General features: G+C 36.1%; 1 protein-coding gene across 5 annotated transcripts in view; it reads right to left on the bottom strand.

Annotated features, from left to right (window-relative positions):
* Positions 1-353: 353 nt before the first annotated feature.
* RSF1 (remodeling and spacing factor 1) overlaps positions 354-21,427 on the bottom strand; it is a 155,958-nt gene continuing 134,884 nt past the window's right edge. For all 5 annotated transcript variants that reach the window (XM_038568507.1, XM_038568506.1, XM_038568508.1 and 2 more), the window contains 7 exons: positions 18,138-18,192; positions 17,297-17,406; positions 14,528-14,595; positions 13,037-13,244; positions 11,329-11,549; positions 8,709-8,897; positions 354-6,310 (listed from right to left, as the gene is read on the bottom strand). In XM_038568507.1, coding sequence (XP_038424435.1) covers positions 5,748-6,310; positions 8,709-8,897; positions 11,329-11,549; positions 13,037-13,244; positions 14,528-14,595; positions 17,297-17,406; positions 18,138-18,192 — 1,414 coding nt within the window. In that variant the 3' untranslated portion in view covers positions 354-5,747. The remainder of the gene's footprint in view (positions 6,311-8,708; positions 8,898-11,328; positions 11,550-13,036; positions 13,245-14,527; positions 14,596-17,296; positions 17,407-18,137; positions 18,193-21,427) is intronic.

Genomic DNA, 21,427 nt, shown 5'->3' with positions numbered 1-21,427 from the left:
AGCTACTTTGCTAAGAAAACAAAACATCAGACCAACAATGAGAATACCCTAGTTAGGCATTACAAAAATCACACACTATAATATGCTGTTAACTGCCAAATTTAGGCCATTATAGCTGTTCCGAAATTGAAAATTCATTTACACTAATATAAACTAGATCTGTGTGTGTACATGTTATGTGTCTTTATGTATGTGTGTATATGTGTATACGTGTTTGTGTATTTTTCATGCAATGATCTTAAAGCTTTGGAAATAAGGGTTATAAGCCTAATTCCAAGGCTTGTCCACATAGCAGTATTGACATGCACCAACTCTGCTAAAGGGCAGGAAAATGAAAAAGACCATGGCACAGATTTTTAAACAATTTTAGTTTTAATTACATAATGCACCTGTAGATGTTCTAGCATAAACACAATTGTAAAAATCTACATCCTATTTTAGGGTATCTTTCCACCTCCCAACCCTTAAAAGCTGTACAATTATATAAAAAATGTGACTCTCAAGCAAAATAAATTTTTTTTTTTTTTTTTTTTTTTGCAACATACAAAATAAGTTAAATGATTCAGAAGGTCTTGAGCCATTAAGTATCCCAATGACTGTGTTCTGGTCATCCATAAGCATGACATGCAGCTCCTGGTCTATGACCAGAACTCAATAAATACAGGTCAAACAAAACCCAAACATTTAAATTAGATTTCTTTAGAAAGTGATGAAAGTCAAGAAAATATATAATTAGGGTTAACAGTTCCATTCTTAACTTACATCATCCAGTGGCAAAATGAACAAGGCAGGTCACTCAGTCCTTAGTGCATTTACTAGCTTGTACCGGTTCGGCAAAAAACACAAATGTAGTTCCTTTAAATGTTTTTTTCTCATTCAAAATGTCTAAGGAGCTTAATTAATAAATTTCTACTCATCTAATAATTTGTTATGCCCTCTTGTATAACTTATGCATAGGATAGATAAATCTTAAAAATTATTAAAATAAAAATAACATTTTCATTAACTGAAATCACAATGTGCCAGAATGGGTTTGCAGCATTTCCCAGAATGAAACTGTATAAATATAAAGTGAAAAAAAGATTGAGTTTACATGACCAAAATGAGGGAAAAAAATTCACTAATGGAATCCTATTCTACTCAAATTTCTGAGAGGGTTTATGTGAATAAAGTATTGAGTGTACAATCTAAAGTGGTTATATACCAAGCACACTACAGTTTGGCTTATGAAGACCGCTTGCTTGCTGGGGAATGACTCTCTTCAGTATGTTACATAGTTACTTAGCAATTCTTGGCACTCAAAAAAAAAATGTTAAATGATGATTTAAGTTGAAGTGAAATATCTTGAAAACAAATTATTAAGTGTACACATAACATGATAACTCAGTTTAAATACATTGATAGCAAAGGGCCTTGTCTTTTGGGATTGATATAAAAATAAGAAAATCAGCAGTTGAACTGCCACTTGCAAAGTAGGTCTACAGGTACATACTGGGAATGGTGGATAAAATAGGAATGGATTTTATTCTAAAAAGGTTTAATAACAATATTAAAAAGAGGACTAGGTAGACAATAGCAGATATGCAGTCTTGGCATTCTTACTTCTTGGAGAACCAGGAATATTTTTTTAGAATGTCAAACCAAGAAGAGAAACTTCACTATTTTTCTCTAGACTTTCTGTAATTAAATGTTCATAATTTCACATCAGGTATAATTATTTGTCTTATGTCTTTTTAAGTCAGTTAATGATTTCAGAGGATTCATTTTACTAACATCTAAAGTATGTATACACATATTAACTTATATATATATATATATACATACATATATGTATGTTCTATTTTAAAAAAAAGATGTGGGTCTTTGAATACTTGTTCTATAGCTGTGAGGCAATCATGGACCTGTTTCACTGTGTTGGTGAAGGGCAGAGTTCACAACTTTTTCTGATTATTAAAACTTACAGATTCATTGGGTTCCTTTCAGTCATATGGTAGAACTAGTGAATGGTTAATATCTCTTATCCCCACAAACATAAGCTAAAAAGGAATTCTTGTGCTAAAGTAAATTCCATCAAGCCCATTTAAATATCGGTAACATTTTCCCAGTACTTTACCTCTAAACAAGGATATGCCTACATTTTTAATATACATACTTTGTTCAGATGCATATTATGGGATAGGGTATCAACCAAAAAGTGAAAACTGGAGTTTGTAATATCCTTTTAAATTTAATTTAAAATGTTTTTTCAACAATTTCTTTAGCATTCGAAGTCCTTGGTTCTTTGGCAGGTCATATTAAAAAAAACAAACTATCAGCAGACATGAATTTATTCTAAATAAAATTCCTCTTTATTCTCTGCATCTGCAACCTTGACCAACTGGAAAAAGACGTGTCAAGGAGGAAACCCAACCTCAATATAGCAAATATACTCTTGAAAATATCTCTGCCATCATTCTCTAATAATGTGCCAAGAATGGACAATGTTTTACACTAAACCCTATTTCATCGACACAAGTCTATGAAACCAAGATGTGTATTCTCAGTCTGAGTTCTTGTCACATATTTTAATTCAAAGCTTCTGCATTGTGAAAATTTGGCCAGTTTTCAAACCTTTACAGAAATTGCAAACTAAATATGCTGCACACTAAACTACAACTCCCCTTTATACATGTGCTATAGACTGTGGAGTTTTTGACACTGGGAGTCCACCTGTATTTCAAAAAAAGTTTAAAGTATCAAAGGACTCTATTATATGGCAGCTACATTGGATTTAAATCCATGGTTAGTACTCTAAGGATCCAACACGTTCTAAACTCTAGATGAGCTGCTGCTTTCCTACACTCTGTCCAGTTCCTAATGACTGAATTACACCTTTGGATAAAGGACATTTACTTTTTCCTACATTTTAAAAAACTTCTTCAAAGCATGTTCAGTTAATATTTCAGTGAACACAAAACTTTATAAGGGACCAAATCTAATAATCAAGCAGCAGAATTGGTTTTGAACTGTCCAACATCTAATTGGCCATAATTAATCTCTCTGCATAATAATTTGTAAGTATGAGCTGTTCAGATTGCACTCTTTGTAGATGAAACAGTTAATTGGCTTAATCAGAATGTAAGATTAGAAGGCAGGCATTCACTCTCAAGTTCATACTTGATTCAAGTTCAGTAAATTAATAGGCAGCAAAAGTGGTATCATAACCCATGTCAGTGGGACCTATGCTAACTGAATACTCCGTCTTTACCATGGTAACAATGACCTTTTTGCTCTCTGTAGGAAAAAGATAAAAAGAGCTCCTTATTTCACATTAGGCATCCTGTAAAATAAATAATCTACCCATTGGATATTTGTGATCACTTAACTACAGAGTGGTGGAAGCAGAAGTTGGTGTGTCCAGAGGTAGAGACGGGGTACGTGGGAGTTTCTACGTGGTAGTGGCTTTACCCAGCTATAGGACTAAAATGGCAGAGGAGGAACGGGGGCAGTGGAGGCCACCTGCACATTCAAACCACTTACCTGGCACTAGTAGGAATCCTTCTATTGCCTGCCTATTAGATAGTTTAAAAAGGCTAACAACCATTCGTAACTGATTTTCAAACCAATGAACCAACTTGGCTAGAAAGGAGGCTTGGTAAGTGACTGTGGCTCCTTATGGCAATAACCTTGCTCCACTGTCTGTAAGTGTAAAGCCCTTCCCTCCCTTCCAGCAGAACATTGTCTCAAAATACAAATCACAACTTGCTTGGAACCACGTGCTATGGGTGCATCCTATTTTTAGGCTGCTTTCATTATTTTATTTTTTATACAGATACATATACATTGCTAGAATCAAAGCAAAAATATTAATGGGCAGGTACTACACAACTAAAGTGAAACAAAACACAACAAACAAAAGAACCAACAAATGAAAAACAACAGCTATAAACTTTCAAGGCCAAAAGATAAGATTTAAGGGCAACACCTGTTGAGGAAGGGAAAGGAGTATAAAGTTTCTAGAGAGGTATTTATAATGCAAGTCTAATGCCAGCTTTTTAATAATAAAAAAGAGAAGTGCTTTACTATACACTGACTAGCACATATAATGCTTAATTTGGAAAGAAAAATCAACAAAGTTCTTGGGCCAGCAGCAGATATGGTGTGTCCATTGCCGGCAACAGACACAACACTGGAACAGAAAAACCCAAATCCCAGGGCAAAAGTATTCACAGAAGTAATGGCTGAAGGTTTCGGAATTTGACAGGCAAGGTTTAATCACAAGTGCTATACTTTATACAACGTTATTTATGGCTCTGCCGGGAATTTTACAGCTGTAACAGTAAATAAGACAAAGTTCATATTTTAGTGTCAATTACATGTTAGATATTTAATTATAAACCCCTTTTTTCTTGAAACAAAGGGGCATATCTCTCTTTAAAGTGTTGAGATGTTTAAAATGGATGTCATGCCCAGTAAGCAGACTGGCGGTTCTCAATCAACTCTAGGTTGGTTGTGTGACTATTAATGAATTTTAATAGAAGTCTAATGGCCAAAGGCCAAAACTACATTCAAACCCTGCTAATATATCCAGGCAGATAGGAAATTCCAATGCACACACATACACACACACATATACACACACATACATGCTAAAACTCAAACTAAAAACCTCCCAAAGGAACTGCTTTGTTTGTAGACTTCAATTTGAAGTAGATACTAAGGGCAAGAATAGACCAGTTAAAATTCACCTGAAAATCCTTTCCCCGTCTTCAAATGTGCTAAAATACCGCTGTCAGCTTAGCATCTCTTCATGTATGTTATGTATAGATGTATTTCTTTCAAAATGGGGTATTTCAGATATTTAGATATTAAGTGGCCAGAAGACAAGAGTTACAACTATCTGCAAAGTTTACAGTCCACTTGGGCCTAAAGAAAGACCACACTTATTTCACTAATAACTCTCTATTGATAGTATATTAGAGGCCACTTCATCACCACTGCATAAAGCTGCTTAAAAAAAATTGCTGCTAGCACAATCTGGTTGTCAAAGCTTCATTATACATTTTACTGTACAAATGTTTTTCAGATGATTTTTTTTTTAAAAATAAGAAACTCCGCTATAACAGAAACTCAGGTTAGAGTTTTTAATGATGGTGCTTTCTCCGTCTCTTCTTTATTAAGTGTGGTTATCTCCAATAGTAAACAAGCTGACATCATGAATTCTGTTACTGAATGACTTATGTATGATGTTATCTACAGTTCTCAAACTGCAACAATACAGACTGGAGCTTTTAAACAGTCTGTTCATCATCATATATGCCATGAATGTTTAAATATAATATATATTTAATATGAAAAAGCTAAAGCACAAGTGCTTTCTCCCACCCCTAATTCTGTTTTGGGTCCTCACAGATTCGGAATGCATTCTTATCCACCCTTTTTCACAAAGTCAGGAGAGCTCAGGAAATATAAAGTCAAAAATATACAAATCTTTGTTGTTATTATAATAAGATTTTTTTCCATGAATGAAATTACCAAGGACCATGAACTTGGAAAAAGAAAATCAAAAGGAATTTACAGCAATTATTTATCTTCAAAGTTCAAAACTGGTCACTTCACAGAAAGACTTCAGGGTTTGTTGAAATTTTTCTTCTAAAAAGTCATTCTGTAGTGGAGTTTTCTAGGAAAAATAAAACAGCTTTTAATAACTGGCCCGCTGGTGTGAGAGCTACCGTGGAATAAATTAGCACAAAAATGGAAAAAAAGTCTTATAACTGTTCACTGTTACAGACATAATCAACAAGGTCAGTCACTCTTAAAAGCTCATCTTCCTCCTCTTCTGGTGCCCCTGCCTCCTGCCCACCATTTGTCCCATTGGGGGCCAGGCTTGCACTGGCTGTGCTGTTGTCCTTGGGGGTCTGAGGCTTCTCAGCTGGTTTGCCAATCAAGTTCTCAATGGCTTTGCCAGGACTCTGTCCATTGGTGGAAGGCAAGTCCACTAAGCTATAGTCCAAAGGGCTCCCCACCTTGCCTACATTTTCAAAGTCCTCTTCCTCATCGCTGTCTATCCGATAGGGCTTCTTGGTGCTCTCTTGCTGTGACGGCAGGACCCTGGGTTGGCTGTCATGAGCAGGTTGATCTGCATCTCCATGAGCATTATCACAACTCTCCTCATCTGTCTCGATCCTGTGTAGCCGTTTTCGTGATGGTTTGCCTTCTTCTTCCTCGTCTGCTTCTGAATACTCATCTGTGCTTCGACCCCGCTTTCGAACTGACCGCTTTGATTCTTTAGCTAGCTCATCATCTTCAGAGTTCTTGGACATATAGCTCTCTAGAATAAATAGCACATTTAAGCCATCGACACAGTTAACCATATCAGATTTAAGTAATTCTCCTTTTCCTCCCCATATTCACCCCATCTCCTGCTTTTAGACTTGCCCATGCATCCATATATCCCTCCAATAACTGGCCTGATTTCTCTCTCCTCTCAGGACTGTAACAATCCACAGTATGATCCTCTCAGGACTGTAACAATCCACAGTATGATCCAACAAAGCACAGTATGTGCTTTTTAACTAAGATTTTAGGAAAGAGCAAAATCAGATTTCTTTTTTTTTTAAGATTTTTTTTTTAATTTTTATTTATTTATGATAGTCACAGAGAGAGAGAGAGAGAGAGAGAGAGAGAGAGAGAGAGAGAGAGAGAGGCAGAGACACAGGCAGAGGGAGAAACAGGCTCCATGCACCAGGAGCCCGACGTGGGATTCGATCCAGGGTCTCCCGGATCGCGCCCTGGGCCAAAGGCAGGCGCCAAACCGCTGCGCCACCCAGGGATCCCTTTTTTTTTTTTTTTTAAGATTTTTTTTTAAAATCAGATTTCTTAGAAAACAAATATGATGATCCTTAAATTAAATGAAGATAGGGTGGTCACACACTGAGAAACTCTTATCCACTAGCCCCCAAATTATGGAATCATGTAAACATAATAAGGAAAGATTAAACTGAGCATCCAACTCTCTACACAGCTGAAATATTGCACTAACTCTTAACCCATGTTATTAAATGTCCTTCCTTGTTAGTCCTTGAATGTCTTCTTTTTTTTTGTCTCTATTTATATCTAGGTGGTCTCATTTAATCTCATGGCTTTGCATCTATATGCTGATGACTCATGTTTGTTTGAGGCAACCCCTAAGTTCCACACTCATGTATCAACCTGCCTACTCAACATCTATGCTGGAATTTCTAAACAGGCATATAAAACCTAACATGTCCAGAACTGAGGTCCTACGCTTTTGCCTCAAACCTGCACTGCTCTGGTCCCCACCATCTTAGTTACTGGCAACTCTATTGTTCTAATCACTTAGTTATCTTTGGATTGTTTTCTTTCTCCCTTCTAACCCAACAGTAAATTCTTTGAGTCTACCTTCAAGAAACAGAAGAAGAAAAAAAGAGAAACAATGGCGTGGTTGGCCCAATAAAACATGATTTACAAAATCTTTATTTACACAAACGAGTGGGCTGTAGTCGTTGACTACTGCTCATGACACCTGCTGATCTCTGCAGCATCTCATTCAATTCACCCCTTCGCTCATTCTTCTTCAACCACCCTGGCCTCCTCTCTGTTCCTGAGCATGCCAGGCACAAACTTGTTGCTAGGCCTTCACATTAGTTGTTCCATCTGCCTGTATCACTCTTCCTTCATAAAAATGCATGACATATTTCCAACATTTGTCAGGTCTTGACTCAAAGGTGTCTCAGTAAGGTGTCCCTGTGGTGCCCTATCGGAGGTCCCAGCTACTCTCCCAACCCAACTCCTTGTTCTCCCTTATTCTTCACAGCATTTATCCCCACCTAATACAGCACAGGTTCTACTTATTTATCTTGTCTATTATTTCTCCTTCTAATTAAAGTAAGAGATACACATGGGTGTTACATGTTTTTGGCTGTTCTGTTCACTGTTCTAGTCCCAGCGCCTAGAATAGTGACTAGTGCAATAATATTTGTTTGTAATAGTTAGATTATAGAATTTGTCTGTCTTTAATGACACATGAAGAGAAATAACCACAATCAGATGTTCACCTCCTTTCTTTAGCCTCCCATGTTCAAACTTTTTTTTCCCCCTTTACCTAGCTTGGGCTCAAACTTAATTGATAAGGTCTTTGAAATCTTCAAAACAGATCATAAATGACAAAGAATTAAGTAAGTCAAAAGAAAGGGGCAGAAGTGAGGGTTAGAATCATATTTATAAGAACTGGAATAACCATAAGACTCAATGGATATCACAAATTCGTATTGGAGAGCTTTTCCTACACTCCTGGTATAGAATACAATTAAAACTATTATTAAGAAATAATACAGTTACCAACTGAAGCTCACTGTCAAGGTAGAAAGAGAGAGCAGGCATCTGTATCTGAAATTGTTTAGTTATCCAAGCACAGGTTATTTCAAAATGAGGGCCATGAATAATAAGGAAGCAGAATTCTTGCTCCAATCTTAATTTTCTGAGATTTGTCTATTTCATGAAGAGTTTAATTATTACAATGGAGACAATAAAAATCAGTATCTTATCAAGTATCATTTATTTAATTTATAAAAAGGAATCAGGCAAAAAAATAATGGGTTCTGTCTCAAAGATATCACTGCTTATACTGAATCACAATCCTGAGTTTACTTTATAGCTTCTATTTCTGCCTTGTCCAAAGTTCTGTAAACTGGAGATCTACTCTTTACCTTCACTCTCTGAGCTGGAAAGCCTGCGCTTGTGAACTCGTCTGATTTCTTTTCCCCGTCGTAAACTCTTCTGGGAACCATCACTTTCGGAATCTTCTTTGTAGTTAATTTGTCTCTTCTGGTTCCTCCTTGACCGCCTTCGCCGAGTTTCTACAAAATCGTCACTAAAATCATCGCTAAAATCGCTTTCTGTTCAAGGAAAAAGAAGTACAAAATTTAAGTCTACTCAAGAGAAATGTGATTAGCTCGTAGGTCATAAAAATATAAAATTATTAAGTAGGGTTCAGTAATAACAATCTTTAAATTAATAATAATCATTGTAAGTCTTTTTTTTTTCTAAAGTAGGCTCAATGGCCCAACCTGGGGCTTAAATTCATGACCCTGAGACCAAGAGTCACATGCTCTACTGACTGAGCTAGCCAGGCACCCCTATCAGTGTCTTATTTTCCTTTTAATGATATGAGTAAATGCAGAGGGGTCTTTAATACCAAACCTCACTAATGTTCCCTAGTAGCGGCCAATATTTGAGAGTAAATGATGTTTTATACAATTCTTATCTCAACCTACAGCTACTCAGACAGCTACATGGCTGCTCTTCTTGGTGGATAATTGCTATTCTGCCTCAAAAGAATCTGCTGTTCCTATGTGTACAGGTGTATGGTACAGTTATAATTTCACAATGTATTTTATGGATTAAACTCTCTAATCCAAGAAAACTGACAAATTTGTTTCAAAGAAGCATAGAACTGCAGTTATATTTTTGACCTTTTTCCGATGTGGAAATAAAATCTGCTAATTATAGCATAGAAGGCTACTTAAATTCTCAAAGTATTGTTAAATAGCACTGTCCTTACCATCTCTGATTAATAAACAAGAGACTATGATATTGTATCAGAATGGTATTTCAGGAGTGCTAACAAATTCCACTGAATTATCACACCCACCTTTGTTTTTTAATGAATTTCAAAAACTTCAAAATGGCTTGCCAAAAGTGTTAAGGAGTCCCTACTGGCCAAACCTGGGACAAACTAAGTCTATATAGCAATGGTAACACATACCCACAGATTAAAATAAGAATCCACAAGCACATCCTGAAATAAAGAAATAAACATATAGAGAAGGGAAAGTGCTTTCTTAAAGAACATCAAATAATAAATATGAAAGGAATGATGGAACTAGAAAATCATCAATGAATGCTAAAACTTTGGGTGAAACATCTAAAAAATGGTATGGGCACATCTGGGTGGCTCAGTGGTTGAGCGTCTGCCTTCAGCTCAGGGTGTGATCATGGAGTCTCGGGATCAATTCCCAGATGGGGCTCCCTGCATGGAGCCTGCTTCTCCCTCTGTCTGTGTCTCTGCCTCTCTCTCTCTCTCTCTGTGTCTCTCATGAATAAATAAATAAAATCTTAAAATTAAAAAAAAAAAAAGGGAAATGGTATATATACAGTCTCAAAATGCCCTCCTACATATTACTGTTAAATTATAAAGGGAAAAATAATAGAGACCTGGATAATGCATATTACCTCTGTGATATTCCTTCTGAAAAATGTGTACCTGAGTTTAATTGCAGGAAACAAAAAAACCCAATTGAGGAGCATTTAACAAATTAACTAGAGTGTATTCTTCAAAAATGTCAGGATCAATAAAGCCAAAGTTTGAGGAATATTCTAGATTAAAGACTAGAGATATTAATAAATGCAATGTGTATTCCTGGATTAGATCCTGGCCTAGGAAAAAAATTGATATGAAGGACAATTTTGAGACACCTGATATCTGAATGTATACTGTTAATTACAGAAAGTAGTTTATCAATATTTTAAAATGTCTGACTTTGATAATTATACTGTGATTATGTGACATATGAAACAAAAAACCCATAAGCCCAGCTAGGTCAAGGATGTAATACTCTTTCCTGGCTGTGACACTTCCTCAGTGAGAGGACAGCTACCTATCTGCCAATTCTATAAAGTACTCATATCTGTTCTTTTAGATGCTGTGCCTGTCACTATTTATTCAGTTAATAGGGATAAACATAAAATATAAGAATATTAACTACTGCTAACTTATATTGGAGAAAAATGTTCTCAGCTTATTGAGAATGATTCCAAAGAAACACTATGAAGATAAAGTCTAGACATGGAAACTTTGCACCAAAAGAATTAATCACAATCTTTTTTTTTTAAAGATCTTTCTTCTTCTTCTTCTTTTTTTTTTTTTTTTAAGATTTTATTTATTTATTCATGAGAGACAGAGAGAAAGGCAGAGACACAGGCAGAGGGAGAAGCAGGCTCCACGCACGGAGCCCAATGTGGGACTTGATCCCGAGTCTCCAGGATCACACCCTGGGCTGAAGGCAGGCGCTAAACCACTGAGCCACTCGTGCCACCCAATTAATCACAATCTTCAATGAATTTGGTATGCAGTTAACACATCCATCTGTATTTATTTTCTGAGATATGCTTTAAGTGCTTTCTGTGAAAAACTTAGTTACTAGTGAGTCATAAGAAGAGAATTCAAAGTTTTATTAGAAAGCTTGTATTATAATTGAATGGAATTTTATCTTAAGAACTCTTAACTACAGAGGTCATAAGAATTGAGCAGATACAAATTATTTTTACCAGAGTCTCTACTATTTTCCTCAGACTCTTCCTCTTCATCATCATCAGAGTACTTTTTCTTTGGGGTCTTTCTCCGCAAACGTCTGCTTTGCCTCATTGGCCGGGAGGGATGTCGCCTCAGTCTCCGGCTACAGAAATCAGTGTCACTGTCATCATTAGATGGTGGGTCTTCTTCGCTTTCATCTGGGTTTTCATCTGATACAACAAACTCATCTTGAGATCTGTCCAAGAGAAGCCAGATGAATTATGATTCTGAGTTCAAGTTCTAACAAGTCCAGTGAATCATTAAGTAATGGTTAATGTAAAATACCTGGATAATTTGATCAATTTGTCGGTTAATAAAATAGAGAAAGGTTTTGCCATCTATTCTTTTCTTGGATGAGTTAAGAAGATGAATTGATGCTGATTTTTGTATATAAATTGCTTTGGCATTTTGGGATGTCCCCCACATGCCTTAAATTCAACACATCCCAAAGAGAACTCATTATTTAAAATCTATTCCTCTCTTCTTCTGTTGCCTAGCCTTACCTACCCAGTAACTCAAACCAGAAATCTGATATTTTTCCTAATTTCTCACATCTAATCAATTATTAACTCCTCCCAGTGTTGACCTCTTAAAAGATAATTATCTCAAACCCGATCTCTCCTTGTTCCGGCACTCATCTCCTACCTAAACCACTGTAGCAATTCCTCAGGGAGTTCCTCTAGTCTCTAGACTCATTTCCCCTCCATATATCCTCCAAATGAATGCTAGGATGAATTTTTCTAAAACATAAACCTCATTAGCCTGATGATTAAATCCCATCCGTGGGCTTTCATCATCTTTAGGGTAAAAGTGAAATTCCTATGCAAGAGAAACAAATCACTCCATCTGCTGGTTCCTCTTTATCTCTTAGCCACATCTCCCACAGGGTATTCTTTACTTCTCCTTCCCCAAATTCTTGCTACCCTGACATACCAGGAATTTCCTAAACATTCCATGATGTTTTATGCCTAGCAAGGCATAATTGTACCTTGGACACGTGACTCCTCTTAGGATGCCCTCTTTCTCATCTCACTTTGAATCTAAAATGGACTGATTTGCCTAATTTTTCATTCTTCAAATTTCAGATCAAGCTTTATTTCAACTCAGGCTTTCCTGGAACTCCCTAAATTGATCAGATTCTTCGCTTATACCATAACTTAGGCTTTACCTACATTTTGGTAGCAATCACACAGAATGATTTTTTTTGTGGTTTATGTTTCTCCCACTAACAATCTGAGAGGAGAAACTTAGTGATACTCTTTCAGCATTTGCTCTGAAGAAAATCTTTCCTGATCTTCCATACTGGATTGCTTACCCCAACTCAAACCTCTGTGGGTCACCAGAGAATAGTACCTAATTACCTGTACTTGCCTAATTATCATATTTGACTAGGAACCTCTCATGGACATGGCAGAAGGTGGCATGGAGATGCACAGCAAATGAATGCTTGATTATAGTTAATAAAATGTAAATACAATTTTGAATATTAAACCGTAAGCCTACTTTGTTTTGATCTAAAAAGAACCAAAATCAGCACTCTTGAATCTGTTTTAGATAGCCTAAAAATAAAGAGACTGTCCATGTGCATGAAGAACAAAGCCCCATTGCAGCATGGCCGAGCTTCTCTGCGAGCCCCATTTAGGCCTGTAACTAGGGAATGGGATCTCCTGGCAAACCACACACCCGTCACTGATCTTGAATTCATCCTCACTCTCTTCTTCATCCAGGTTGCTATCACTGTCCAGATCATTCAGTCGCCGGCGTTTCTTCCGGCGTGCAGCAGCTGCCCTCTGGGGTCGTTTATTTTCTTTTCTTTCTTCATCCAAAATAGTAGAGATGTCTTTCCCACGATGACCTGTGATGGTGGAGATATCTTTTCCTCGACCAGCTCCTGAGTTCAGGGGTGGAGGGGAGGGCATTAAGGGGAATAGAGAGAGGGAGGAAGAGAGACAACTGTACGTTTATTAAAAGCTTCTCTTTAATATCTAATATCCTTGTTCATGCTCATTCATTTTTTTCCTACAAACAAGCAGTTTTCTCAAAACTTCAGCTGACAGAGCTCTCAGTGAGAGAATTTTTGCATGTGTTTTAGTCTACACTAAGCAGATGTTTACCATGTAAGCAAGTTTTTAAAAATTTGAAATAATTCACATACTATATAACATGCACCCTTTTAAAGTGTATAATTCAGAGATTTTCAGTGGTCACAAAGTTGTGACTACTAACCACTAACAAATTACATCACCACTAACAAATTCCAGAACGTTTTCATCAACCTCGAAGGAAACCTCGTACCTATTAGCAATCACTAAAGAATCTCTTCTTCAAAGTTGTCTTTTGGACAACTTTAGAAAGAGACCAATCTGTTTACTTTAGAAAAGAGACCAATGGCTTTTGGCTTTAGAAAGAGACCAATCTGTTTACTTTTAAACGTGTGTGCAGGACAGAAAAGGTGAGAACCCCACAGCAAAGCTGTACATAAGGTGTAGAGTCCTGAAAAAGCTGGTCGGACAGCCTACTTATTACTAATCCTCTTCAGAGTTTTCCTAAGTACTAACGGAAACTATAATGCTCCATACTAGAGCACTGGTAATTCTCTATATAGCTCTTTCATTAAATTACCTTCAAATCCTTTTATTTTTATGTCACCTGTTAAAGACTATGAAATTAATATTTGATTTTTAAAAGGCTGATTTAAAGTAATCAGATTCAGATTATCCATAATATTTAAGATTTTGTAGCAATAGTGATCTAAATATAGACAACAAGAAGTTTAACTGGGTTTTCTATTTGGAAAGAGAAGTAAATTTTTTTAATCTATAGAGGAACGTTTACATTTTGTATCAGGTCATAAAACTACTTGAAAAATAGTAAGATCTGAGTCTACACACTGAAACTATGTCCACACATTATTTTGAATCTCAGACATTTAACCATAGTGATCGTGATACACATTGGGGAGAATAAAAAAATTATGCTTATTGCTCTAATCAGCATTATTTTGTGTTTTTTATTGAAAGTAATCTGTATGCCTAATGTGGGGCTCGAAGTCATGACCCTGGAATCAAGAGTCGTATGTTCTACTGACTGAGCCAGCCAGGCGCCCCTAATCAGGTCATTTAAATTAACTTATTGGCCCAGTCATCTGAAGAAGAGGGAATGATAAACACATACCTCCTCCATCAGCTTCTTTGATATCATCTTCTATAGCTTCATCAATTGCTTCATCAAATTCATCAAATCTAAAATATATACACAATAATCACATCACAGCCTGGTTTATGGGTTAGGAGGAGTCGCTTCTGAAATGAAAAAGGTCTCAATATAAAAATGCTCTCTGCCACTTTGGGCTTGTGTGAGTTGGACTACATCACTTCACACCTGCTAACTTCAATTTCTTTTGTAAATCAGCATCTAACTCATTTTCCAAGATCATCTATACCAGGCATCAGCAACTGTTTTTGCAAAGGGCAGACAGTACATATTTTAGGCTTTATAGATTATATGGTCTCTGTTGCAACTACTCAATCAGCCACTTGTAGTGCAAAAGCAGCCATAGATAATGCAAGTGAACCAATATGGCTGTGTTCCAGTATAACTATCTATGGACACTGTGATTTGAATTTCATGTAATCATCTTACAACTTTCTTTTTTGGGTCTTTTTTTTTTTTTTTTTTTTTATTTATTTATGATAGGCACACAGTGAGAGAGAGAGAGGCAGAGACACAGGCAGAGGGAGAAGCAGGCTCCATGCACCGGGAGCCCGATGTGGGATTCGATCCCGGGTCTCCAGGATCGCGCCCTGGGCCAAAGGCAGGCGCCAAACCGCTGCGCCACCCAGGGATCCCTTTTTTTTGGGTCTTTTTTTTCAATCATTTATACATATAAAAACCATTTCTAGGTCATGGGCTGTATCTACATAAACCGGCAGTATTTGTTCCACAGGCCATAGTTTGCCAACCTCTCACTATACAAATCACACAGCAAAGTAAGTTGAATTGGTATTCTAGTAATAATACTTAAGCGTGAGGACTACACTATTATTGTCCTCAAAGATCATATTTATTACCAAAATCCATATACAGATGGTCAGAATTTTAGAATTATCTATCTCTCACAAGGGCTGTTTCCCCTAACTTAAAGAATCTTTGACAAGTCTAGACGATCCCCTCCAAGATTTCTTCACATACAAAACTCCTTTCACTTTAGACCTGAGGTGACCAAAGGGATAAAGTGACTTGTCTAAAACTATGCAAAATATGGTAATTACTAGTTGCGTGTGGCTATCTATATTTAAATTAAAATGAAAAATTCTGTTCCTCACTAGCCAGATTTTAAATGCTCCATAGCTACATATGGCTACTGACTACCGTGCTAGAGAGTAAAGAAATAGCACATTTCCATAACCATAGTAAATTCTATCGGACAGTGTTGGATTAAAAGCATACAATGGATTAACAAGAGTTTAACAGCCAAATATTTGCTTTTTGAGTTAACTCATTGCAGCTATGGATTTCCTCTCTAGGAAAAAAATACATATCCACACAAACATAAAATTTTATATCTAATTTCAGAGGACTCCCAAGTTCCAGGTTAAAAATTCTTCTACAACATAGATTTTAATAGTATGTATCAAACCTTACAGATGTATCATAATTTAGTTAAAAGTTTACTTCCAGGTTTTTCACAATTACAAACAAGGTTATGAAAAACAACCCTGCAGGGGATCAATGGTTTAGCTCAGCGGTTTAGCGCCTGCCTTCAGCCCAGGGTGTGATCCTGGAGTCCCGGGATTGAGTCCCATATTGGGCTCCCTGGATGGAGGCTGCTTCTCTCTTTGCCTGTGTCTTTGCCTCTCTCTCTCTCTCTCTCTCATGAATAAATAAATAAAATCTTAAAAAAGAAAGAAAGAAAGAAAGAAAGAAAGAAAGAAAGAAAGAAAGAAAGAAAGAAAGAAAGAAAGAAAAACCACCCTGCAGCTGTAGCTTAGCCTTTCCTTAACATAAATTCTGAAAAAGTAAAACTCTGTGTATCCACTCATCCAGATAGAATGACAGATACAGATAAAGCCAGATGCAGTTAACAGCAAACAGTATTTCTCAAGGACATGTTGCAACATGTGTAAAGGGCAGAAGACTGTGAAAAATAGACATGGTCTTTACCTTCATGCTAACAGTCTAGTGGGCGAGACAAATATTAATTTAATAATTAAAATCACAATCACCACGATAAGTGCTTTCAAAGAGAAGAACTGGTTGTTTTTTTTTTTTTTTTATTAATTATTTATTTATATATGATAGTCACACACACAGAGAGAGAGAGAGAGGCAGAGACACAGGCAGAGGGAGAAGCAGGCTCCATGCACCGGGAGCCCGACGTGGGACTCGATCCCGGGTCTCCAGGATCACGCCCTGGGCCAAAGGCAGGCGCCAAACCGCTGCGCCACCCAGGGATCCCGAGAAGAACTGGTTGTTATGAGGGCATATAATAGATTTGATCAAGAGAAGGTTAACAAGGTAAAAACAGGAGGAAAATCCTAGGTTGAGTAAAAAATATGTGCAAAAGAGTTGAAAGAAGACTGTGGCTAATAAGGACAGAGGGAAAATGTGGATGAGACAAAGCTGAAAAGCTGAGTACACAGCAGACTAGGCAGTGCCTGTAGGGGCCTTGTTAAAAGCATCGATCCTTATCCCAAGAGCTATAGAAATCTGACAAAGTAGATTTGAATGCAGAAAGCAGAAGAGAATGACATGAGCAAATTTAGGTTTTGAAAAGATCATGCTGGCTGCTCTAAAGCTGTATGATTCTAAAGATAGTAAGTAACAGATATAATCACTATTGATCATTACAAAGGGAAAAAGCATATACTTTTGGGTCATGTTGTATAATTAAAAAAAACATTTTATACTCTTTCATTGTAACCATTTCTATATATTTCATACCTATAACTTATACATTTCCGTGTTCTAGTTGACCTCCTTTCAAGTAAGTTTGCTTTGGCTTTTTTCGAGTCTTTTTTCTTTTCTTCATGATCTTCAGAAAAATCTGGCTCCTGGTTTAAAAATATGATAATACATATATAGGTTATGAGTCCAGAAAAAATTTCTTGAAATAGTTTTCTAATATCTGTCTGGCAGTACATGGGAAAGATCTAAAAAAAGTGAGGTGATTCCCCCCCAAAAAAACTGAATGAACACGGCAATACTAAGTAAAGAGATTTAAAAAGAGTACTGATGATCAAAAAAAAAGCACTTCTGTATTAAATTCTTATATTTAAATTTATAATTACCTCTTTCAAAACAACTGTGATGAAGTTTCTCCACTGATGAATTTTTTTAACAAATAATTAAATTTAACACATAGAAGATACTTAGTGAAATATCTGAATCAATGAAATAATGGATTTAGAAAAAGAAAGAAGCATGATGATGAAGGAAAGTAACTAACCAAAACAGGTTACTTAAGCATGTGATTTAATTAAGTCTGAATGAAAATGGAAACCATCTTACATGTACTTTCACTCATGAGATATCCTTAATTAGAAATTAGACAAATAAATGTAAAACAATATTCCTTCAAAGAAACCAACTGTTAAGAACAAATATTGAAGTTTCTAACAGAAAACAGGAAAATCTGGGTGGTTTCTTTATGGTCCTAAACTTTCACTTTTAATAAAACAGGTATACTATATATTTAAAACCATTCACATTACATAAACTGGGTTAAATTTTAGAACAATTACGGCAGTCTCTTCTTCAAAAATACTACAAACCAGAAACTTACTTGTGGAGGAATGATGTTTTCAATACTGATACCCACATACACCAAACGTTCTTTCCTTTAAGTGAAAAACAAAAATGTACAAACCTGAGATTTGCTAAAAATAAAATTGTTATGATAACATTATTAACACAGACAATACTAAAATTATGATTTCATGTAACAGCAAAGGCTAGATCACAGACATGTTGGCTACTGTCTATAAAGCTTATCATACTGGTATCTGTGGGAGGCACAAAACTTTCTCAAAGTAAAAATCCTAAAAAGATGTAATTGAAAATTATAGCCTTGAGAATAATTATACTGATGAAATAAAACCTGTAAACTGAAATAGACAAGGAAACTTCATGAGGAGAGTCACACTGCAACTCACAGAAACTCAATGCTGGACAAACTAGATCTTTGTTATGCTAGAAGTTTTCATATATATACCACTGTAATCTCATGGTAATAAACATATAAAAAAAAGAATTCTATACAATAGAACCATATAAAGGTCCCAGTGAATGATACTAAGACCATTCATTTGCAGAGAAGAAAAAAGGCAATGCAGCCACATGGCTCTGTACCCTATTTGCTCCAAAGAAGATTATTTTTAGAGTCAGTTAACATTTCTCCAGGAAATATGAATTTGGAACACTGAGATTTCCATAATTTCTTATCAAAGAAACAAACCTTTGTTGATTTTAATTCAACAAATTTTACATAACAAACTGTTTCCACAATAGGTATTTTTTTTCTGGTTTTCTCAAAGTTAATCTAATTCACTAAGGACAGAGGAGCTGTCCTGTATACATGGAGCTCCTGTATACATGCCTGTGTATGTTGAACTGATGGAAATGACCACTCTTCCTTTACTTGTGATGTCCCTCATTGAAGGAACTGGATTGAGGGTGCATTCAATGTAGCCTTTACTGCCCTAGAAACCCATGGCTCTGCTAACAAGAATCTTAGTCTTTTTTGAGACGGGTTATAAAGCTACTCAGTGGAAAATTGGCATGTAAGAAAATGATAAAGTTATTTTAATCAAAACCTGATTAAAAACAGGACAGTAAATGAATTAAAAACTAGGAAAGCCAAGAACAAGTACTATCTGGAATTAACATGTAAGGCTTCATGGATATGTTACTAATATGTTCAACACCAAGTTTACTATTGTATCAGTTTCCTCTTTTATACCTCAAAATCTCTATTTTCACTTGATTATTATTATCTCCTCAACTCAACTGAAAAACATTTACTTCACATCCACCATACTTGGGTGATGATTTGTGTCAGGCTTGGGAATCCTAAGGGTAAATAATACACGGTTATTGTCCTCACAATTATTTAACAACTGATTGTAGTCCATTATGAAGAGGTATAATGGAAACATGAAAAAGAGTAACTTTTTTGAAGAGCTGAGAAAGTTGAGGCTTTAACTAGGTGGTAACAGTTGAGTAGCATCTTGAAGGTAGGTTATGATTTTTCATCACAGCACTTTTTGCTTTTTTTTTCTTTTTTAAAATGCTCAGTAATCTTATAGAAAAAATGTATCTTCTATTCTATCTCACCACCACCTGGCTCAATGATCATACTGGGCCCAGAAGTCGTCATTACAAATAACCACAACCCTCCTAAAAATTCCATTTCAGGGAACCTATTATCTGACTTCTACTGGCTCACTTTCCGGCTCACTCCTTCTAGTCCACTGGTTCCAACAATTCCCTGACTCCAATGGGGCCTCTGTCTATCGACTCTGGCCTCTTTTCAAAACTGTCCATTAACTCCCTTGTGTCCTTACTTTCCCCCTTACCTGGCTTAGACTCCATGGTCCATCATTATAAATACTCCTTTGCATACACTTTCAAATTCCTTGTCTCTTTCTCTCCTTCCCTCTGTTACATTACCTGGAAAATTCCAACCCTGATTAAATCCAACTCTCTGCTAGCAAACACTAGTAAAAGTACTCTGGAAGTACAGAGCTATTTGAATTCCCAAATAATGTCTAGCACCAAATTCTGGAAGGGATATTTACAAACCAGTTGAAGGGGCATCAAATTTCAGAGCATCACAACTCCAGCTCTGTTGACAGTTGCTGTCTAGTCACTAATTACTCATTGACAAATCCTTCTTCATCATCATACTGTAGAGTCCTTTAAGGTAGACACCACATAATATACTTCATTTTGATTACATTGCCTGGCATAAAATAGGTGCTCACTAAATGTTGGTTAAATGCTGAATAAATCTGGGGCGCATGGGTGGCTCAGTGGTTCAGTGTCTGCCTTTGGCTCAGGTCATGATCCTGGGGTCCTGGGATGGAGTCCCATATCAGGCTCTCCACGAGGAGCCTGCTTCTCCTCTGCCTATGTCTCTGACTCTCTGTCTCTCATGAATAAATAAAATCTTAAAAAAAATGCTGAATAAATGTACGAACAAAGGGAAAGATGCTCTTATTCTATGATATAGAGAGTAACCAAGGCTCTAAGTTTCTAGGATGAGCGTTAGAAAAAATATTTCCACAGATTTTAAAAACGATGAATAAAATGCTCAATTTTAGAAACAGATGAAATCACCTGTAATTTACAGTTAATATATTATTTACTTTAGAAATATACATATTTTGCTGTTTAGAATCCCTAGGATTCATATATATCGGGAGCTATAAAGAAAACTTTATTAACGAGATTATTGGGGAGAATTAAAAAATAACAGCAATAATTCAGTTAACTGGCTTTGTGCCAGACTGATCTCTCTGTAATAGTATCTTTGCTCTGTTTTCTGTGAAGCAATCTCAAAAAGGATTTAGTGTGTAATCTAAAGCCACAATTATGGATGTCCTCTTAAAGGATGACATTTAAGTGAAGGAGACTATCCAAAGCAGAAGCAAAAGTAAATGAATTAGTAAATGGGAGACCAATAGTGTGAATAAGTATTGTGGCACATTTTAACATAAATTTCTAAAATTTTAAGTATTTCTTGATTGTAACAATATATCCCACAGTGAGGCAGTTTAAAAAATTTTAACCAGTCTTTCCACATATAAAAGGCATAAACATCACAAGTTTCCAAAACACAAGCAGATATAATTTGACTATCAGACAAATTGCTAAGTGGTTTATATTGGACTTTTAGAGAATATATTTTCTTCCATGCCCTTAAAGAGTAAGCCTATTAACTACCTACCTTGCTAAGTTAAATCAGTTTTAGGATATGAAAACACTACTCATTTCTCAGAAGGGTAGGCAGATTTCAAAAAGAATTTTAAAAATGCCTAATTTTTTATTATGATTTAATTTGAGGCATCCCTA

The sequence above is a fragment of the Canis lupus genome, chromosome 21 (genome assembly GCF_011100685.1).
Source record: "Canis lupus familiaris isolate Mischka breed German Shepherd chromosome 21, alternate assembly UU_Cfam_GSD_1.0, whole genome shotgun sequence".
NCBI classification, from domain to species: domain Eukaryota; kingdom Metazoa; phylum Chordata; class Mammalia; order Carnivora; family Canidae; genus Canis; species Canis lupus.
The sequence above is the reverse complement of the archived record's forward strand: the minus strand, read 5'-3'. Positions and strand labels throughout refer to the sequence as shown.